The sequence below is a fragment of the Heptranchias perlo genome, chromosome 3, assembly GCF_035084215.1.
Source record: "Heptranchias perlo isolate sHepPer1 chromosome 3, sHepPer1.hap1, whole genome shotgun sequence".
Classification (NCBI taxonomy): Eukaryota; Metazoa; Chordata; class Chondrichthyes; order Hexanchiformes; family Hexanchidae; genus Heptranchias; species Heptranchias perlo.
In genome coordinates this window covers 26584808-26605670 of record NC_090327.1, presented here as the reverse complement: position 1 = coordinate 26605670, position 20863 = coordinate 26584808, and the positions used below count along the sequence as shown (strand labels likewise).

The 20863-nt window shown below is 42.8% G+C and overlaps 2 protein-coding genes across 4 annotated transcripts in view; both read right to left on the bottom strand.

Annotated features, from left to right (window-relative positions):
- Positions 1–2524: 2524 nt before the first annotated feature.
- On the bottom strand, positions 2525–3337 carry LOC137308015 (leucine-rich repeat-containing protein 30-like). Its single transcript, XM_067976977.1, has one exon. The coding sequence runs from the start codon at positions 3335–3337 to the stop codon at positions 2525–2527; it is 813 nt and encodes a 270-aa protein (XP_067833078.1).
- A 4357-nt stretch (positions 3338–7694) lies between these two features.
- Positions 7695–20863, bottom strand: part of col22a1 (collagen, type XXII, alpha 1) — a 344398-nt gene continuing 331229 nt past the window's right edge. For 2 of the 3 annotated variants that reach the window (XM_067978562.1, XM_067978572.1), the window contains 5 exons: positions 20666–20845; positions 20142–20208; positions 18878–19060; positions 14934–15011; positions 7695–13111 (listed from right to left, as the gene is read on the bottom strand). In XM_067978562.1, the coding sequence (XP_067834663.1) occupies positions 12924–13111; positions 14934–15011; positions 18878–19060; positions 20142–20208; positions 20666–20845 (696 nt within the window). In that variant the 3' untranslated portion in view covers positions 7695–12923. The remainder of the gene's footprint in view (positions 13112–14933; positions 15012–18877; positions 19061–20141; positions 20209–20665; positions 20846–20863) is intronic. The other variant, XR_010960277.1, reaches the window with a different exon arrangement.

The window sequence follows — 20863 nt, the reverse complement described above, 5'->3', positions numbered from 1 at the left end:
AAAGGGACATAGACAGATTAAGTGAATGGGCAAAACTGTGGCGGATGGAGTTTAATGTGGAGAAGTGTGAGGTCATCCACTTTGGATCCGAGAAAGACAAATCTGAATATTTTCTTAATGTGGAGGAGCAAAGGGATTTGGGTGTTCAGGTATACAAATCACTTAAAACAGGTACAAAAAGTAATTTAAAAAGTTAATGGAATGTTGGCTTTTATCTCAAGGGGGTTGAAATACAAGATCGGAGAAAGTTATGTTTCAGTTAAGGTCCCATCTGGAACATTGTATTCAGATCTTGGCACGACACCTCAGGAAGGATATATTGGCCTTGGAGGAGGGAGTACAGTGAAGATTCACCAGAATAATACCGTGGCTTAAATGGTTCAATTTTGAGGATAGGTTGCATAAACTTGGCTTGTGTTCCCTTGAGTTTAAGTTGAGAGGTGATCTAATTGAGGTGTATAACATTATAAAAGAATTCGGTAGGGTAGATACAGAGAAGGTATTTCCTCTGGTGGTGGAATCCAGAACAAGGGGGTGTAATCTTAAAATTAGAGCTAGGCCATTCAGAAGTGAAATCAGAGCGATCCTTTTCACACAAAGGAGAGTGGAAATGGGAATTCTCTCCCCCAAAAGGCTGTGGATTCTGAGTCAATTGGAATTTTTAAGACTGAGATAAACATTTTTATTAGGTAAGGGTATGAAGGAATATGGGTCAAAGACGGGTAAATGAAGTTGAGGTACAGTTCAGCTATGATCTAATAGAATGATGAAACAAGTTTGAGGGGCTGAATGGCCTACTCATGTTCCTATGCATTCAAGTCCTGGAGTACAGCTTGTACACATGGTGGGAAGGAGAGAAATTAAAATTGTTGCACCTGTTTTTGGAGCAAAAAGCAATGTTAGGGGGATGAATTGTGGGTTGTTGTTTCCTGCACGGGATCTCCCTTGGAAATGTGCCCCTGCCAAATTGGAAACAGGCGGCTTCTAGGTATGCAGGGCCCCCGCCTGGAATGAGCGTTAAGCAATTTGGATATACAAATCTGGGTCCTAACGCAGGGTTGTAGGAACCCAATGCAAATTTAGTCATCAAATGGGCGGAGGATTTGCTGCGTATGCTCCACCCATTTGTTACGGGGTCTTCAGTGGCTTAACCTGCTTTCCTTTAAAGGGAAAAAAGGCTTGATCTGCTTATATTTATTAAGCGCCTTTCATCGAGTTACATTGAAACGACAGCACAGAAACAGGCCATTCGGCCCAACTGGTCTATGCCAGCATTTATGTTCCAATAGAGCCTTCTCGCTCCCTATTTCATCTAACCCCATCAGGAGACCCTTCTATACCTTTCTCCCTCAAGTGCTTTTCTAGCTTCCCCTTAAATGCATCTATCTTATTTGTCTCAACTACTCCTTGTGGTAGCGAGTTCCACATTCTTACCACTCTTCGGGTAAAGAAGTTTCTCCTGAATTCCCTATTGGATTTATTAGTGGCTATTTTATATTTATGACCTTTAGTTTTGGACTCCCCCACAAGTAGAATCATTTGCACTACATCTAGCCTATCAAATCCTATCATTATCTTAAAGACCTTCATCAGGTCATCCCTCAGCCTTCTCTTTTCGAGAGAAGAGTCCTAGCCTGTTCAGCCTTTCCTGATAAGGATATCCTCTCAGTTCTGGTATCATCCATGTGAATCTTTTTTCACCCTCTCCAATGCCTCTATTTGCTTTCTATAATATGGAGACCAGAACTGTCCACATACTCCAAGTGTGGTCTAATCAAGGTCCAAACATGTTTAACATAACTTCTTTGCTTTTCAATTTTATCCCTCTAGAAATGAACCCTAGTGCTTGGTGTGCCTTTTTATGGTCTTAAGATGTCCCAAAGCACCTTATAGCCGATGAAGTACTTTTTAAGTGTAGCCACTGTTGCAATGTAGCTTAAGGCTGCCCACAAAATGATGAGAACTTTGTTTATAGTTCAATTTCTGTTGAGCCAGGAGGATGCAGGCCTTGATGGTGCTGGCTCGGCCCCTTCCCCTTCTCTTTACCTTCGGCCCCCCACGTCCTAATAGTGGGGAGTCGGCCAAAATTCCTAAGGCAATGACTGCCGAGTTGCACCGGGTCATCCGATTGATGTCCACAGCTTGCAGGTTTAATTCAAATGAGGGCTTGATGCCGAATTTGGTTCGAGCCTCTTCAGGCGCCGTTCGGATCACGCTGTTTAACTTCTCCCCCATAACTTTCAGCCTCAAGGATAAGAGTGATACCTACTGAGCCAAGTAACTTCATGACCATGTTACACACCCCTGCGTGACATGGCACATCATAACTTACAGTTTTCAATTACTGTACTGCTGTTGCTTGGTTGTAAATTGCTCTTTTGTCAGTTCTATTCATAGAAATATATTTTTTCTGTCCTAAGAATACTCTATTTAACAATAATGGGATTTTATCAGTTCTGTGTAGGTAAGTAGCTCATGCATGGTGTTTAAAATTTCCAGGATGATTGATCCGGGCATTTGGTCCTCATTCATTCCACACAGCAAAGTAGCGGCTGATCTCCACAGGGCCACCCCTGCATACCTCAGGAGGGGGAGATTCCAGCGGATTGCCCTCAAAGTTTGAGGAAGAGTAACTGCGGCCCCACTCTAGGTTCACCAGATGCCCGAAGTGGACGGGCAGGCTCCTGAGGTGATTCTTCCCCAACCAGAGGGTGCACAGGCGTGCGAGAGTGCAGATGGAGTCGGGCAGGCTCTGTAACGCATTGAAGTACAGGAGCAAAGTCTCCAAACGCTCCAGGTTGCTAATGCTATGGGGGATGGACTTTATCTTGTTGTCACTGGCGTCCAAAAACGACAAGCGCCGGAGCTGGCACACCTGGACGGGGAGCTCCTGGAAGTGATTGTTAGCCAAATGCAGACTCTGCAACTTCTGCAACCTCTCCGTCTCGGCGGGGAGGCGGCTCAGCTGGTTGTTGCTGAGGGTCAGCCTCTCCAGCTTTTGCAGAGCTCCGATCTCGGGTGGGACCTCCCTCAGTTCGTTGGTGTCCAAGTTCAGCACGGTGAGGTTGGTCAGTTGTCCGATTTCCCGGGGGACGATGCCCATTCTGTAATTCAGGCAGCTCTCCCGTTGCGGGCTCATCTCCAGCACTTGCAGCTCCCCCAGATCGAATATCTCCAGAGGGACGGACAGCAGCTCTCTGCCTTTCAGTTTTAATTTCTTCTTGCCGTCGTTACTGGGATCGATCTCGATCCTGTACTTCCAAAGTTTGTCCGCAACGCTGTTGGAAGAATAAAGCGACAGGCTGGTTTGAGCCGATTTCAGTCGACCTGTGGACATCTCGGCCACAAGGCGCAGCTCCCTCGCCCTTGGAGATATGGGTTTTAATTTAACCATTTAAAGAAAAGACCCCACTTGTAGAAAACAAAATATCCCCCCGAGTGAGGGGATCCCGAACTATCCATTCTGGTTTGTTTCAACGTTCTGAAACTGTTGCACGTTCTGAGGTTGCTTAGCAACCCCCGTGTAACACTTGATCTGAAATGGACTACGATCCAGGAACCAGGTCAGGAAAAGGTCATTGAAGCTCACCCCCTCTTCAGTGATGGGGGACTGCTCTATCAATGCAAATATTGTGGGAGGGCATAATTAGGTCCTGGCGCAGCTGACCTAACCTCGCCCAGCCCGATAATGCCCACTCAGCCTGTTTTAAATATTTCCGTGGCACTCCTGGCGCTTAATTCAAGAGCTGTTCGGACCGAATGTCAGGCGCCAGCAGCTGCTGGGAGGCACTTTTAAGGGTTGCCTCCAACTGATTGCTCGAAGGCTTGGGGCACAATGACCCCTTTGATGCCAGAGGGAAATGCATCAAAAGAAAGGTGGTCGTATTGGCGTAGAATTACGTAGAATTTACAGCACTGAATAGGCCATTCAGCCCAATAGTTAAATTTTAAACGGGCGGGAATGGGGTCGGGTTGTTCGATTCTGATATTTTACACCCCCCCCCCTCCCCATACACACACTCACTCTCACCCGCTCGAGCTGTGTGCAAATTGGCTGCTGCATTCCCCTGCATTATAACAGTGACTAAATTTTTAAAGTATTTTGTTGGCATTAAAAGCACTATGGGGCATCCTGAGGTCATGAATGGTGCTAAATAAATGCCATATAAATGTAAGTTCTTTCCTTCTCTTTAAGCCTGAGAAATATTTCTCTTTAAGTCTGATTTTTCTTAGAATATCATGTTAACCAATTTAGCTTTGCTTTACCATGTGGTCTTTTAACTCTCAGAACATAAATTTTACATAAGGATGGTTTTGAAGGCATTCCATTTTTTCCATATTGTTAATGTTCCCATGGAGTAGGACTTCCCAATTAATGTGGTTCAAGTTATTTGACATCTTTGCAAATCTAGCCCTATTAAAATCCGATATTAGCATTAAATTTTCAGTAAGTTTGGTTTGGCTGATTAAGTTATGACTACAAACTAAATCTAGTACCCAATTGCCCCTAATATGTGCAAGGAAACAGTCAAGTTTTTTTTTACAAATCTTTCAGCTATCCTGCCAGCAATACGAGATGGATCACGACTGGACCATTGAATGTCTGGGAAATTAGGGGTTGAATTTCCCATGGGGGTTCTCCTGACCATAGGCTGTTCCTTCAGTGGAAGAGCCCCAGAAAAATTATGTAAATAGTGTTTACGTGGCTCTTCCGCGTAAGATGGATGAGTGGGAGAACCCACATGGAAATATACCCCCTTAAAATTCCCCATTACCCAGTCATCACCTAATTCAATTGCCCTTGTAATTTGTGCCCAGAGTGCATCATCATAAAGGGCCTTTTGACCTGGAGGCCAAAAATAGGTCCCAGCGATCAACTTTGGGCCAATAGCTTAATCCACCTGTACCCAAGTAGCTGCATCTTGTGAAACAAATTTATCTCTTTCTAGAACAGTCAGGATCTTTTTAACAAATATAGCCATATCCCCTCCTATTCGTCATGCTCAATCCTTTGGGAATCTCTCATAACCTTTAAATTGGATTTCAACAGAAACGATTTCATTTCAATTTAATTGAAAGGCTTTTGAAACATTTTGGCCTACAAATCATTGCTCCCCTCCCTCACGCGATCGCTTCTGATTGCCGTCTTATCCCAGGATCTACCCGAAGGCCACTGCTTGCAACGTAATGGCCTAAAATTGAAATCCGCTTCATCAGCGAGCTGCTTGAGGATACCCAGCAGGTGTCTGCAGCTCGCCAGTCTCATGTAAATGAGGTCAGAAGTCAAATATCAGGTGGGCTTCAGGCCTACCCATTCCGGCGTAGGGATCGTTCCCTGTGCCCAGTTTGCACTGGCTGGCCAGCACTTTCCAATTTCTAGGCTTTCAATCCTACTTATGCAAAGTGAAGTAAAAATGCCCCAAACAATACACAACTAATTTAGATTCATGAGCAACACCATGGGAGATTCATGTCTTTGTCAACTCCAGACTCAACGGGGGCAATTTTAACTTTGAACATTGGTGTGAAATGAGCGATATCGAACTGGCCGCCCATTATTCAAACCGCCCAATTTTTCCTTCCATTGAATTCTGTTTTGCACCATCGCATAAAGTTAACATTACCCCCCAACTACTTCAATACTCTCCAATACTTTAATGTTGGCCTATCTAGCTTCATCCTATCGAAACTTTGGGCTCGATTTTAAATTCAAATTGAGGGTACATTGGGGGCGGGGTCTGCGAAAATTGTGAAAATCCCAAGCGGGTTCGGAAGCCGGTTCCAACAGACGCGCCCGTGTGCGCACTCGCTTTACAAATCCGGAAGTCTTGACGGCAATTAAAGCCGGCGGGATGATAGTTAAAGAACCAAATGTACCTGATTGAGGTACTTAAGATACTTTATTTCTGACATAGTAGATCGTTAAAATGATTTTAAACTTACCTGGGCAGCTTTCCCATGGCTTCCGATTCATGCCTGGTGAAACCAGGCGTGAAGGGCCGGATCAGGCAAAAATAAACAAAATAAATTAAACAAATACCATTGCACAAAGTTAAGAAACAAAATAAACCTACCTTTCCACCTTGCTCCTATGTCCGATGTCTCCCTCTCCGATGACCCCCTCGATCTCCCCCCTCCTTCTCTGATCTCTCCGTCAGCCCCCGATGTCTCCCTCTTCGATCGCCCCCTCTCCCCCGCTCCCCCGATGTCTCCCTCTCTGATCTCCCCCCTCCCCCGATCTTTCCCTCCCCCCGATCCCCCCCACATCTTCCCCTCCCCCGATCCCCCCCACATCTTCCCCTCCCCCCCGATCCCCCCACATCTTCCCCTCCCCCCCCGATCCCCCCACATCTTCCCCTCCCCCCGATCTTTCCCTCTCCCCCCCTGATCTTCCCCTCTCCCCCCGATCTTCCCCTCCCCCCCCCCCCGATCTTCCACTCTACCCCCACCCCGCCTGATCTTCAACGCTTTCTACTCTCTGTTCCAGCGCCGGATGATGTCTCTCTCTCTTTCTCTCCAACCCCCCCCACCTCCCACCCCCTGTCAATCAGGGTGGCTGCCGGGCGCAAAGCCCGGAAACAACTTTAATCACCATCAATTACATCGCGATCGCTTCAGAAAAGGTAGGTTTTTTATATTCGGGTTTGCCACGCACACCTTTACCCCCCCCACCCCCGCTGCCAACCCGCCATTTCAAATTTGAGCCCTTTGACTCTTCCAGAATTCTGTCTCGCTAAGTCTCACTCACCGATCACCCCTGTTTTTGTTGAAATCCACTGGCATCCCATTCCACATCTTTGTCCTCATCTACAAATTTAGTTAAACTAAAGTGACTAAAAGGTGAATTATGAATGAATATTATATATTTTTTCTTAAGTCTCGAAAAATCTGTTTGAAGCAACATCAATGTGAAACATCAGGAGGAAAATCCCATATATTGTGGACTAGCTCACAGAAAGCTGGGCTTTGAGTTACATTTCATGAATGTTCTTAGTGCTGGCTCCAAAGGCAGAGCATGAAGCATCCAAATGAATTAAATATACACACGAGTCCCATGGGGCCGAGTTTTGGTTTCAGCGGGCATTGGGTAAGTCTAACCAGTTTCTATGGTTGGGCCTCATTGGCATTCTGTTGGTGAGCTGCTCAGGCACAGTTTTTATGGTTAGGCCTCATTAGCATTCTCTTGGTGAGCGAGCAGCTTCACTATGGAGCCCAGGCGGTCCAGGTATGTTAAAACGATGGGAGGCAATCCTGGAGGAGGGTTGGGTAGCGCAGGGTGAGAATTTTAGTGGGACCAGGAAGAGAATTAACACTCCTCCTGACTCCACACAAGTCATTTACTGACCTCTTTAAAAAAAACCTTTCTTGACTGGCCTGCAGCAGTTTCTATTAGGGACCACTGGTTAGGCTGGTCACTGCTCAAAGTGTGTGGTGCACGTTCTGCCCATTGATACCTCAAAATTGAAGAGGAGTTCTATTGACGTCATAGGACCTCGATTTCATGGGCTCATAAAGCTCCAGCCTGTTTAAAGTGGTACCTGGACCACACCAAAATAGCAGGAACAGAGTGATAAGTGCCGTGCTGCAATTTTCAGCCCTGTTCCCGCTTGGGAATCAAAATCAAATCCCAAGGGTTAAACGTTTTAAAAAAAAATGGTCCCTGCATCAATAATGTTCCAATAACGCACTTCTCATCACTCATACACTGTACTTTATACACATACATATACATACTCAAACAATAATTCTACACAAGTGACAAACGTGTTCAAGGAATAGCACCATTAGATACATCAGCAAAAAAAAAGTCAATCCCATCCTGGGATAAGCAAAAGGAAGCCTCACATTGAACTGATCTTCCTTTGAAGATTGGCATCTTTTAAAACGGTTGCAAACCCAAAAAACACAGTAATAAAAGATAAATCTTTTTTTTAATAATTTAACAACCACATCGTAATCAGTCTCTATTCCCATGGTGAAAACTCTTATGTTTCTATGGCAATTTTGGCATGTTGGGTCCGTCATCAGATTGGAATCACAACAAAAGAAGTAACAATGATAAAGGGAGAACAGAAAGATAGAAAACAGTGCCGACGAACTGCAAATCCACTCAAGTGCCAAGGATTGAGTTCCCCTCGCTCCCCCTCCCACCATCCAGAGTACCAGGCTCAGAATCATTGGAACACGGGAGGCCATTTTGCCACTGCGTCTGTGCCAGATTATCTCCGTCACCTGCCCCTCCCATCTAAACTATTTAAAACGCATTGATGAAAACAAATGACGATGAGGTCAATCAAGCAGTGGTGATTAGGTGGTGCCAAGCTTAGATTTTAAAAGCCTATACATTCTAGGAAGAGACAACAGGAGAAGAAAGCACTTTCACAGTTTTGAGGTCAGGAGAATCTTACTTAAAGATTTGTTAGAGTCAAAAGAAAACTGGGCCATGGGAGCCAGAACAATAAAGGGAAATAAATGAGAGATCAAATTGATGATGACAACTGCAATTACAAATTGTTCAGAATATTGCTATTTAAACATGATCTGTTAAAAATACAAAATTATTCTGAGAAGAGCAACATTCATAGACCAACCCTGCACCAAGAGTGCATGAAGAAAGCAGAACTTAAATCCGTCTGAGCCAGGCCAAGAAATATCTGGCTGTTCCTGGGACCAGTAAAATTCCAAGCCAGGACACACCTTTGAATATTGAAATCAGAGGGTCCAATTTTCACTTCCAGCAGTGGTGGAAAATTGGCGGCAGTGTATGATCTGCTGACGGAAAGGGAAATCAGGTGTGGCGTATAACGGGCAGCCAGTCCGCTACCTCCAGTTTTTTGCCACAGCCACCGCTGAAAGAGAAAATTGTTCCCTTAATCTCCAGTGTCTTCCTTGTGCTGACATAGAGGCAGCCACAATGGTAAGACATGGCAAATAAAACCTGCAGATGCGTGACAATAAGAGGGTGCACAGAACATGGTCTTTAGCCAGTTGTGGAGAATCTGACTCACTGCTCAGGCTAATAGTGCAAGTAAACACTTTTTAATGTAATACCTGTATCCAAAAAATGTGAATATACGCAGTACATAAGAGTTTTCACTCAGGGTTATTAAAATATTCAGGTATTATTTCTTAGGCAAAATATATCAGCTTTGAGTGTGTTTTTGTTAATAAACATATAAACATATACAGTTCTATTTACTGCTACCGCAGCAATTTATATATTTGACTGGAAGGTTATGTAATCCATATATGTTGATTGAAGCACCCTTCTTCTCTTAATAGATAAATAATAAAGATCTAAATTCCCTTTTCATTGTATCCCACGAGGTAAGCATCCACACAGCTTTAGTTTCACTAAATCATCAACCCATGTGGTCAAAGTTCCCCTAAAAGAAAGCTTGAATTTATAGAGGGTATCAGTTATCAGTCTGCAAATTACAAGTTCTTTGAATAGAATTGAGGGTTTCAGATCACATCAAATTGTGAGAGCAATTCTGGTCATTTGAACTCCTTGACTTAGGTTCTGATTTAGAATATATTTATATATCTGTAATGTAGCTATATTAAAAGTCTTGTGTATAATCGCACACTTCGGCAGTAATGTTAACCTAACACGCTGGCAGGAACCTGATGGGATCGGGTCGACCGCCCGTTTTACACCCAGCCCGATTTTACTTCCTATTGACTTAGGTTAAAATTATCCCCCTTGTGTAAGCATCACACTGCTTGTCACACTTTAGCAGTCACACTTTAGTGTATCCTCCAATTCACCATGAACAATGCTATGGTAGATTTGCATGCACACACATATTATTTTTATAGTACAAATATTGTGAACTTTATTTTGCAATTCTTTAGTGCCATATTTCTGTCAGAAGATGCTATATGATACAAAAGCTGAAGACTGATTCCATGACATATAATGTGAAGGACTATCAAATTCATAACGTAGGACTTGAACCTCATAAATGTTAGAAATATTCTGTTATTAATTGAGCAATGTTACGTTGCATTTTGTAATGATACAGTATTATGCTGTTACAGGACAAAACATTTTTAATGACAAGCTCATATACAGCAAGTATAATCACAGTCCTCAGACAACTATTAGCATTTGTCAATGGCCTAGGCTTTCCATTTGTGGGGCATCTAGAGCCATGAAGGACTTCTGTCCACCATGGAGATACCCGCTGACCCCAGATGACTTTTCAGCCGGGGGCATTATTGGCATGCTGGAGGAGGGCTTGCTTTGTTCAAGGAGGAATAAAGTCAGACTAGGGGTGGAGACTTGCTGTGGCCAGAAGAAAGTAATTAGATGCCTGAACAAATTATTTTTAGTTAGAATTTCTCTTCCTGCTGATGGGACCTGTGCATGGCCACACTCTGAAAGCACTTGCATAGGCCCTCTATTATTGAGCTTCTGAGGCCCCCTTTGCTGACCCCTGAATGCTGGACACCGCGGCCTAACTAGCAATCTGTGTCTAGTATTTAAAACTGAACAAATGATGGGAAACACAGCTGCATTTCCCCACTTTGATTGCTCCAGAAAAGGTCGAGGAAAGGGGACGTAAGGACACACCCCCGAGCACTTTTGTGGCTTTGTCCACTCAGATTCTTACAAAAACTGGAAGGGTGGGACTGGAAAGACTAGGCCAACTCATTTATATTTCAGGCTGCCTGGTTGAGGGATGGTGTGAGGTGACTCAAAAAGTAATAACAAAGTAATAATTTCTGGATGATAATATAAACTTAAAAAAAATTATTAGCTGAGACTTCTTCACATGGAGAAGCTCATTTCCTTTCTCTTCAGGTTTGGAAGACTGATCATCTCACCTTTCTATCTTTGCAGTTGTGCTTATCATTAGAGTGAAATAATAGTAGTGTTATTACTTCACTGATTATACCCTAATTTTAAAATATAAATATACACATCATAGTGATCAAGGGCCTCACATGGCTCAGAGGGTAAGTGCACAATTCATTGTGATACACAGTTATATAGACCACGTCTGTCCTGAGATAATGGATCTCACCGGGGCAATAGTTCTGAGTGCTACAAATGGCCTCAGTGCACCTTGTTAGGGAGGGGAAGAAAAATAAAATCAGCCAGGGTGATTACTCCATTGTGGTGGAGAGCGTGGTTGTGTGGACAGTAGCTGAAGGCAGAATTGGGCATGGCTATGATGCTTTCCATGGTCAAGCAAGCTGTTGACACTTACTATCCTACTGGTTCACACATGAAGAATGGTTACTTTAGCGAGGTGCCAGATAGCTGCCAGCCTCAAGTGGACCCATGACTGGACATGAGTCAGCGGGCTAGAAATTGGTCTAGGCCCGTTCTTGGACTGAAATATGTGGCGACCTCCGAACGGGGCAGAAGCCGAAGTCCTGAGGCTCGTACCAAAATTGGGACTCTGGCCTCATCAGCATACTGCCGGTGAGCTGCAGGCACCAATCAGGTATCCAAAGGCAGCTTGCCGGTTAGAGGAGGACAAATTTAGGCAAGCTGCTCACCGGCAATGGCACACAGTAGGACTGTGGAGCCAGGCCGTGGCTCCACATAAAGGTAAGTTTAAAAAAACATACTTACCTTTTTGGTGACATCCTCCAGCGTTCCGATTAATGTTGGTTAGGCTGCTCTAAGAACCAAAAAATTGCATGGAGTCCTGCTGTGCTCAGCGCTGACGAGTTTCCAGCAAAAGTCCTTAAACAGGCATTAGGCCCCTTATTCACTGATTCAAGGGGACTAACACTCGTTTCAGGCAACCGCCAGGGATGCCTGGAACGCCACCTTTACCAATATGGCGGCACCTGTAATGCAGGCGCAGATCAGATGCGGAATGTTGTAGCCCGAAATTGTTCCTTTTTGTCCCCATTTACCATACAGAAAATGAAGGCAGTGAGGACCAATTTCCACCCCCACCCACCCAGGTGCTTTGGAGAAAATGGGAAACAAAATGACAGAGAGGACGAATTGGCAATCTCACTCCGAGAAGTGACAGGATGGCTGGTGTGGGAAATGGATAAAAAGTCACAATGGTGCAATAAGAGGTGCTCTTCTGAAGTGGAAGTTAGGCAGAATGTTGGGGCAGAGTACAGTGAACTTTACTCTGCATCAGAGTACCATACCTGACCAGGGAGTGCTCAATGTGGAAACTGGGTGCTTGAAATGGGAAGAATTCCATTCTCAGCACTAACATCTCTCATCTTGATGAGCACAATAAATTAAATTTTAAATCTAACTAAAAAAATACAGAGAACATTGGAAAGTAAATGAAGGCACAGGTATTAAATGCCCCAGCAAGGTCAGGTATTACCATTTTCATGAAGAAAACAGATAGGAAATTTAATATTCTATGATTAGTTAAAATATGATATATAATTGAAAACTCAAATACATCATTTTTGCAAAGTGAAAATAAACTGCCCTTCAAGGGCCAGTAGAAGAGATATTTCACTTTGAATTATGTATGTGGAAATCAGCATGTTTGCTATTAATTTTTCTTTATATATATTCACAACACTGAAATCTGACAGAACAACTGGATAATCTAATGTATGCAAATTGCATTTCACTTATGTCACACTGGACCATACTGTAGATGAGATACAATTATACAGGAAAATAGCTGCAGATTTTGAAAATATGTACAGTTAGAAAGCTTTAAAACCACACAGTTAAGTCACAATTAAGAGCTGGTATGGATTTTCAGGAGGGGCCTGTGTGTGTGCTTAACGGCTGGGATACAGTACACTTCTCCTGTTATCCTAGGAGAGGACAGGAACTCACATCAAAACACATCTGGCCTGCAGCAAGTGTGCTTGGAGTGATCGCTGTATAGGCTGCTGATCGTTATATTTTTGTTGCGTTTAATTAAACAGCCCGTGAGTCCTAAAATCATTCAAATCCTTCTTGTCTTGATTCAAGGTCCTTTTTGGTTGGCCGGCCGGCTGGCCAGACTTGCATAGTAAGCGCACTGAGCCAAGTCACAGATTCCATTCAGCCCAGGGGGGCCCTGAGGACCAGCGGTACCAGGATTACCGAACTCTCCTTGTGGCCCTGGAGAGCCAGGAATTCCATCTTTTCCATAGCCAGGTGCTCCGGCGGCACCTAGAAATATAAAATAACATTTATAAGAATATAAGCAAAAGTCTATGATGAGAAAAGCCTGTTTGGCTCATCAAGCTTCTACTCCAGCCCACTCAATCTTTCATTTGGACTTCATCAAATTTCATTTGGACACCGGCCATGTCTTTGACTCCACCACATTATCAGATACATTATTATAAATGTTCATCACCTTTTGATTATTTTTAACAAGTTTTTTTTGCTAATTTTAATTTCTGTCCTCTTTTCTTACTGGCATGCATTACCTTCAGGTGATATTCTGCATCACCTTATCTATACCATTTACCTGTTAGGAGATCCCTCTTAACCTTTAAGCTTCTCTAATCTTTCTCGGTACATCCCCATTACAGTTGAGATAATTCTTGTTGTTGGTTTTGCACTTTGTCCAGTACATGTATGTCTCTTTTGAAGTGTAGTGACCAAAACTGCACATATTTCTCCAAGTGTGATCCAAGAATAATAAAAACTTAGAATAACCTGTGTAGATTTATATTATACTGTTATGGCTATTGATCCTAACATTCTATTTGATATATTACTTGCTTTCCCACATTGCCTTGACATTGAAAATGGTGAAACTACTGTTACCCACGGTCCCTTTTAAAGTGTCTCTGTGACTAAAGAGTAGAAAACAATGAGCACTTGTTAGAGGAGTTTTAAATGGTGTTGGAAATACTCAACACTCAAAATGTCCAACCAATGTAGAGCAGCAATCAACAAATCCAATAGAACAAATAACTATGTAGCCAAAACAGTAGAATACAAGTCAGAGGAATTAGTGTTGAAACTATACAGTGCTCTTGTCAGACCACACCGTGAATACTGTGCTCAGTTCTGATCACTGAGAGGTAAAGAAGATATTTAAGCACTGGAGGCAATACAGAGAATTGTCTCGCAATGATCCCTAGGGGTGAATTTCCATCGGGGTTCATCTTCTTGTCTGCTATAACTTCAGCAGAAGAGCTGTGGGAGCCTCAGATAAACAGGCATGGGACTTCTAGGCTACTTTCACACAGCCTAGCCTGAACATCAAACATCGAGCCCATTTATTTCATTTCAATTATTTGGGGGGAATGTTGTGCTGATCAGGGTAATGGGTAATAGGACAGATCTTCTTTACTCCTTGCTTCATTATTAACAGTATCAACCAATCTTTGATGTAGTGGTCATACTTTCCAGGTTTAATACTATTTAGATGACCCTCTAAAATTCTCCAAAACTTGGCCAGATTTCCACTTCACCAGAGGCCAGAAGCAGTGTTACAGCTAGTAGGGTTCTGTGTAAATCCATTTGGTGGTAGAAGTGAGAGTTACTATTGCTAGCTTTGGATCTCCTCCCATTCCCCTGAATGCTGCGATGAAGGGAAATATACTGCCAATCCATTACATTAGCTTCCCCCTTCTATGACTGACAGTGTGGGCGTGATCAGTCGGAGGACAATGTCTGTCAAAGCAATATTGCACAATTCCCCACTGATCTCAGTTCTGGCACTGGTGGATTGGCATAAGCACCAAGTGAGGACTTGGAGACAGGAAACAAATCGCAATCTGAGTGAGGAAGTTATTCCTGGGATGCTCCTTTATACCCACCAGTAGCCTGACTACAGAACACCATTGGTAAATGCTTTGGAGCATGACTCCTGTCCTTGACCAATGAATGTTCTGCCACACACAAAGCCTAAAAAAGCAAAACATTATTTTAATTCTACTCCAGATATCATTCTTTACACCTTGAACCAAGATATCAAAACATATGCTTTCATTTTCAGCAATGTTAAGATATGGAATAAAATTTAAGATCTTACCTGGAGGACCTGGTGAACCAGAATCACCCCTCTGCCCAATACCCATCTCTCCTCGTTCACCCTTTGCACCTCTTTCACCTGCACATAAAAGGGAACCACTTATAACATGTCAGGGACTGACAAGAGAAAATGCCAAGTGTGCTTTTGTGGAGTTAATTGCAGATTAGGTTAATTATAATGAATGATCTGTACCTATGCTGACATGACTCTCTTAGTGTTGGAGTTATACATCAATAGTGTGTACTTCCATTTAGATCAGCTCTTTGGTGTCATGGTTAATATAAAGACTCATTATCGAAAATTACTACAATTGGTCTCAGTATTTGCAGTTAGGGAGAGAAGTATCAGCCAGATCTCCCACACTCAAACATTGTACAGTGACCCTTCCCGTGTGTGTGTGTGTGTGTGTGTGTGTGTGTACATGGATAAACCCTTTTATACACTGAAGAGGGGTAATAAGGATTGTTAGGACAATTTTGTGCAGCAATGAGGATGAAAGATGGGAAATAGAGATTATTTTCTGCTGTCAGAAATCAAGCAGTCCCTGGAAGTTCCTTCAGTTCACCATCAGCCCTGAAGCCGAGAAAGGCAAAGCACTACAACAACAACAACTTGCATTTATATAGTGCCTTTAATGTAGTAAAACATCCCAAGGCGCTTCACAGGAGCGATTTTCAAACAAAATTTGACTCTGAGCCACATAAGGAGATAAAAGCTTGGTCAAAGAAGTAGGTTTTAAGGAGTGTCTTAAAGGAGGAGAGAGAGGTAGAGAGGCGGAGAGGTTTAGGGAGGGAATTACAGAGCTTAGATCTTTGGCAGCTGAAGGCATGGCCGCCAATGGTATAGCAATTAAAATTGGGGATGCGCAAGAGACAAGAATTGGAGGAGCGCAAAAATCTCGGAGGGTTGTAGGGCTGGAGGAGGTTACAGAGATAGGGAGGGGGGAGGCCATGGAGGGATTTGAAAACAAGGATGAGAATTTTAAAATTGAGGCGTTCCCGGACCAGGAGCCAATGTAGGTCAGCAAGCACAAGGGTGATGGGTGAACTGGATTTGGTACGAGTTAGGAAACGGGCAACAGAGTTTTGGATGAGCTCAAGTTTATGGAGGGTGAAAGATGGATATCATGAGGTCAGCCTAGAGCTGTACTTATTGGTACAATCAGGATGATCCTAGGAATTAAAAGGATACCATCAATGCTGTTAAGTTAACTTTTTACCCATTTGTTTATGATGTTATCTATGTTGAGGAGACATAATTGACATTTTAAACTGGATCCCTCTGTAAGGGACAGGTGGTGACCCTGACATAAAGCTTTAGCTTTTGCCTTTCTAATATAGCTGTATTTGATAACTTTGCAATCTTTCATCTACCACATATTAAGTAATGAAAAAAAGAATAATGTTTCAATAAAAAATGTGGAAATTACTAGTAATCACTACTCGCACATTACGGTTTTACTGTCAGTTCCGATAAATCAATGGAGCAACATCAATCTGCCAGAGTCATTTGAATGATGGTATTGATGATGGTAACTTACATCTTAGCAGTCTAAGGCACAACTTTATGGTGCTGTCACTGTGCCATTTTGTTAATTCAAAAATTTAATCTATGCACAAAATTCAAAGAAACGTCGCATGAATTTTTAAGTACTTTGTAAAGGAGGGATTGGGCTAGTGGGCTTGTTTCACAGAAGCAAAATTCAAAACGGCAGTAGTTCTTACCCATGTTCCTTTGTGTAGATGATAAATGTTATTAGGTGGTTTGGGTATATAGCTAAGAATAGTTGCTATTTGAGCTTACACAGTATGCAATCCAAATAAAGCTACAATAAGTGATTTTCATTTATGTTGCAGAGCATTAGTAATTGATGGAATTATAGAATTGAAGTTCATAGAATCATACAGCACAGAAGGAGGCCATTCGGCCCATCATGCCTATGTCTCTGTCTGCTCCTGGAATGAGCTATGGCCCTGCAAATATTTCCATTTCAAGTATATATCCGATTCCCTTTTGAAAGTTACAGTTGAATCTGTTTCTACCATCCTTTCAGGCAGTGCATTCCAGATCATAACAAGATGCTGAGTTAAAAAAATTCCCCTCATCTCCCCTCTGATAGAATAGAATAGAATAGAAAATTTACGGCACAGGAGGCCATTCGGCCCATCGTGTCCGTGCAGGACGAAAATGAGCCACCCAGCCTGATCCCACTTTCCAGCAGCCTTGTAGGACATGGCACTTCAGGTGTATATCCAGGTACTTTTTAAATGAGTTGAGGGATTCTGCCTCTGCCACCCTTTCAGGCAGTGAGCTCCAGATCCCTATCACCCTCTGGGTGAAAAAAATTTTCCTCAGCTCCCCTCTAATCCTTCTATCACTCACTTTAAATCTATGCCCCCTGGTTATTGACCTCTCTGCTAAGGGAAATAGGTCCTTCCTATCCACTCTATCTAGGCCCCTCATAATTTTGTACACCTTAATTAAACTCCTCAGCTTCCTCTGTTCCAAAGAGAACAACCCCAATCTATCCAATCTTTCCTCATAGCTAAAATTCTCCAGTCCTGGCAACATCCTCGTAAATCTCCTCTGTACCCTCTCTAGATCAATTACATCTTTCCTGTAATGTGGTGATCAGAACTGTACACAGTACTCAAGCTGTGGCCTAGCTAGTGTTTGATACAGTTCCAGCATAACCTCCCTACTCTTATATTCTATGCCTCGGCTAATAAGGAAAGTATTCCATATGCCTTCTTAACCAGCTTATCTACCTGTCCTGCTACTTTCAGGGATCTGTGGACATGCACTCACTTCCTCTACACCTTTCAGTATCCACCCCTTTATTGTGTACTCCCTTGCCTTGTTTGCCCTCCAAAAATGCATTACCTCACTCTTCTCTGGATTGAATTCAATTTGCCACTTTTCTGCCCACCTGACCAGTCCATTGATATGTTCCTGCAGTCTACAGCTTTCCTCCTCACTAACAACCACATGGCCAACTTTTGTATCATCTGCAAACTTCTTAATCGTGCCCCCTACATTTAAGTCCAAATTATTAATATATATCAAAAAAGCAAGGAACCTAGTACTGAACCCTGCGGAACCCCATTGGAAACAACCTTCCAGTCACAAAAACACCCGTCGACCATAACCATTTGCTTCCTGCCACTGAGCCAATTTTGGATCCAACTTGCCAGTCTCCCTTGGATCTCACGGGCTTGTACTTTTTTGACCAGTCTGCCATGTGGGACCTTGTCAAAAGAACCTTGCGAAAATCCATGTAGACTACATCAAATGCACTACCCTCATCGACCCTCCTTGTTACTTGCTCAAAAAATTCAATCAAGTTAGTCAGACACGACGTTCCCTTATCGAAACTGTGCTGACTGTCCGTGATTAGTCCATGCCTTCCTAAGTGACGGTTTATCCTGTCCCTTAGAATTGATTCCAATAATTTGCCCACCACCGAGGTTAGACTGACTGGCCCGTAATTACTCGGTCTATCCCTCACTCCCTTTTTAAACAATGGTACAACGTTAGCGGTCCTCCAATCCTCCGGCACCACGCCACTGAGAATTGGAAAACGATGATTAGAGTCTCCGCTATTTCCTTCCTTGCTTCTTTTAACAACCTGGGATACATTTCATCCGGGCCTGGTGATTTATCTATTTTCAATGATGCTAATCCCCTTAATACTTCCGAATGACCGAAGAGAAAGTGACAATGAGGAGTGGTAATCAGATATGTGTTATTAATGTGTTAGGATTGGTACGTTGTCCATTTGAAGGGTCATTGATCTTATTATCTGGCAGATTCAATGTTCATTAAAAGTTTACAAAGTCAATAAATAAATCGGAACTTCTGCCTCAAAATTGGAACCACCGATTGATTTTTATATCAATACATTTAAGAGTACAGTTTTAAAAAAACAAAAAACAAATTCGTACCTTTTGGACCCATTGGTCCTCCGGGTCCTTCAGAGCCAGGTTGTCCAGGCTGGCCAGGTTCTCCTGGGACACCAGACCTCCCAGGAAAGCCATCGTTCCCTGGTGGACCAGGAGGCCCTGGCTTCCCAGGTGCTGCCTTAATGGATGTTGGTTGAAATTGAGACATGTGATAGGCCAGTCGTGCTGTAAGTGAATTTAACAAAGCTTTTATTTTACTGAATTGCCAAAAAATTATATTCACATATATATTTTATGAAGCTTGTGTAGTTTGATTCATCAGTGCCTGCAGGAGCTGTATTGACACATCCAAGCTCTTGGTATGACTGCAGACTAGACCAGCTCCTTCACAAATCTTATATTATTAGTGATGTCTAAGAACCAATGTTACAGCAGTATAGAAAAACAAGGGTTTTATATCACCCCCTGTCCGTGTCACTATCTGTTTTTACTTATTTCCCATCATTTTCCCTCTCCCTCTTCTCTTCTTGATGGGACTAACATGAGTTACTTTTCTGAACTATGTGCAATATTGAGGAAAGGTGGGCTTCAAAACAGAATACAAATAATCTTCATACAGATTCTTGTGTTTCATGCCTTAATAACTTCGTAAAATTTAACACCTATTTTTTCTTTTATTTAAATTTTTAAAATAATTTTTTGCTCAAACGTTTCCATTCAACTAGCCGCATCAAGCACTTCCAGGTCAGGCATGGCACAATAAAGAGTAAAGCTAGAAAATGCTGGAAACACTCAGCAGGTTAGACAATATCTGTGGCGAAAACAAACAAGCTAGTGTATCAGGCTCGTGCCGTTCATTCTGACGAATGGTGCAAGCCTAAGAAATTTGTTTTCTTCACGGATGCTCTCTGACCTGCTGAGTGTTTGCAACATTATCTGATTTTGTTTCAGATTTACAGCACTCTGCAGTACTTTGTGATTTTTTTTTTCACAGAGTAAAGCTACCTCTGCTCTGCCAATAATATGTTTGAAATCTGAACCTCAGGAAAGCACAATTTTTTAAAAATAATTTCTTACAGCAGCCACCTTTGTGCTCCAAATTAGATCACCAATTTGTGTTGATTCATGGGCTCATTTTCTACCTATTAGGAATTGGATTGAGTCTGTCCAAACTCATTTCATTTACAGTAATCGGAGAAAAGAGAATTTCATCTCATTACTCTAGGCTAGATTGAAACTTTGGCCCCAGGACTGTGTTCTTACATAGCATAGTACAGCAAATATAGAAATTCGAAGGGCAACCTACCATCGAGCTGCTTCGACAGCTCTTCCCTTATGAGTCTTCTCAGTTGCTCAAATGATGGTGGCTCACCCTGGGGAAAGTAACACCAGATGTGTGTGAGTCGATGCTAATCTGTATGAGGAGTGATTTTACAAAACTGCACCCCTGATGGAGAACCTTGCCTCCTGACAGTACATGTCAGGAACTTAGGGAAGCAATTTAAATGGACAAGAAAGTATATGGGAAGTACATATCCAAAATCCTGCTTTGTGCTCTTGTTGCGCGAGGCTCCCTGCTGGGAGTCTGATTTCATAAAGTTATTCCTGGTTTTATAAAAATTAACATGTCTAAAATAGGACATAAGAAGGAATAATAATCAAGTATGAATGCGTTGGTTGATTCCAACTTTGAGTTTGGATTTAAATTTTTTTCTGAAGCTCCATCCTCTGAAACCAAGTCTGAAGGAATGATTTTCCCTATGAACTTGCTTGACACTCATAACTTTGAACATTGGTAACCTGAGTTGGTATCAGTATTCAGTTACTTACTTTTTCTCCAGGTATGCCAGGAGGTCCTGCTTGGCCTGGTGTCCCAGCTGGGCCTCTTTCTCCTAGAGGCCCCACTGGACCCATTATCCCAGTGTGTCCTTTTATACCTGGAAGCCCTGGATCACCAGATCGTCCTTTGTCTCCTGGGATTCCTTTTTCACCTTTGATACCTGGGTCACCCTGCCCAAAGGAAAGAAA

Bases quoted from the DNA above. Each gene is read 5' to 3' on its own strand.
- LOC137308015 (XM_067976977.1), bottom strand. From the start codon at position 3,337: ATGTCCACAGGTCGACTGAAATCGGCTCAAACCAGCCTGTCGCTTTAT.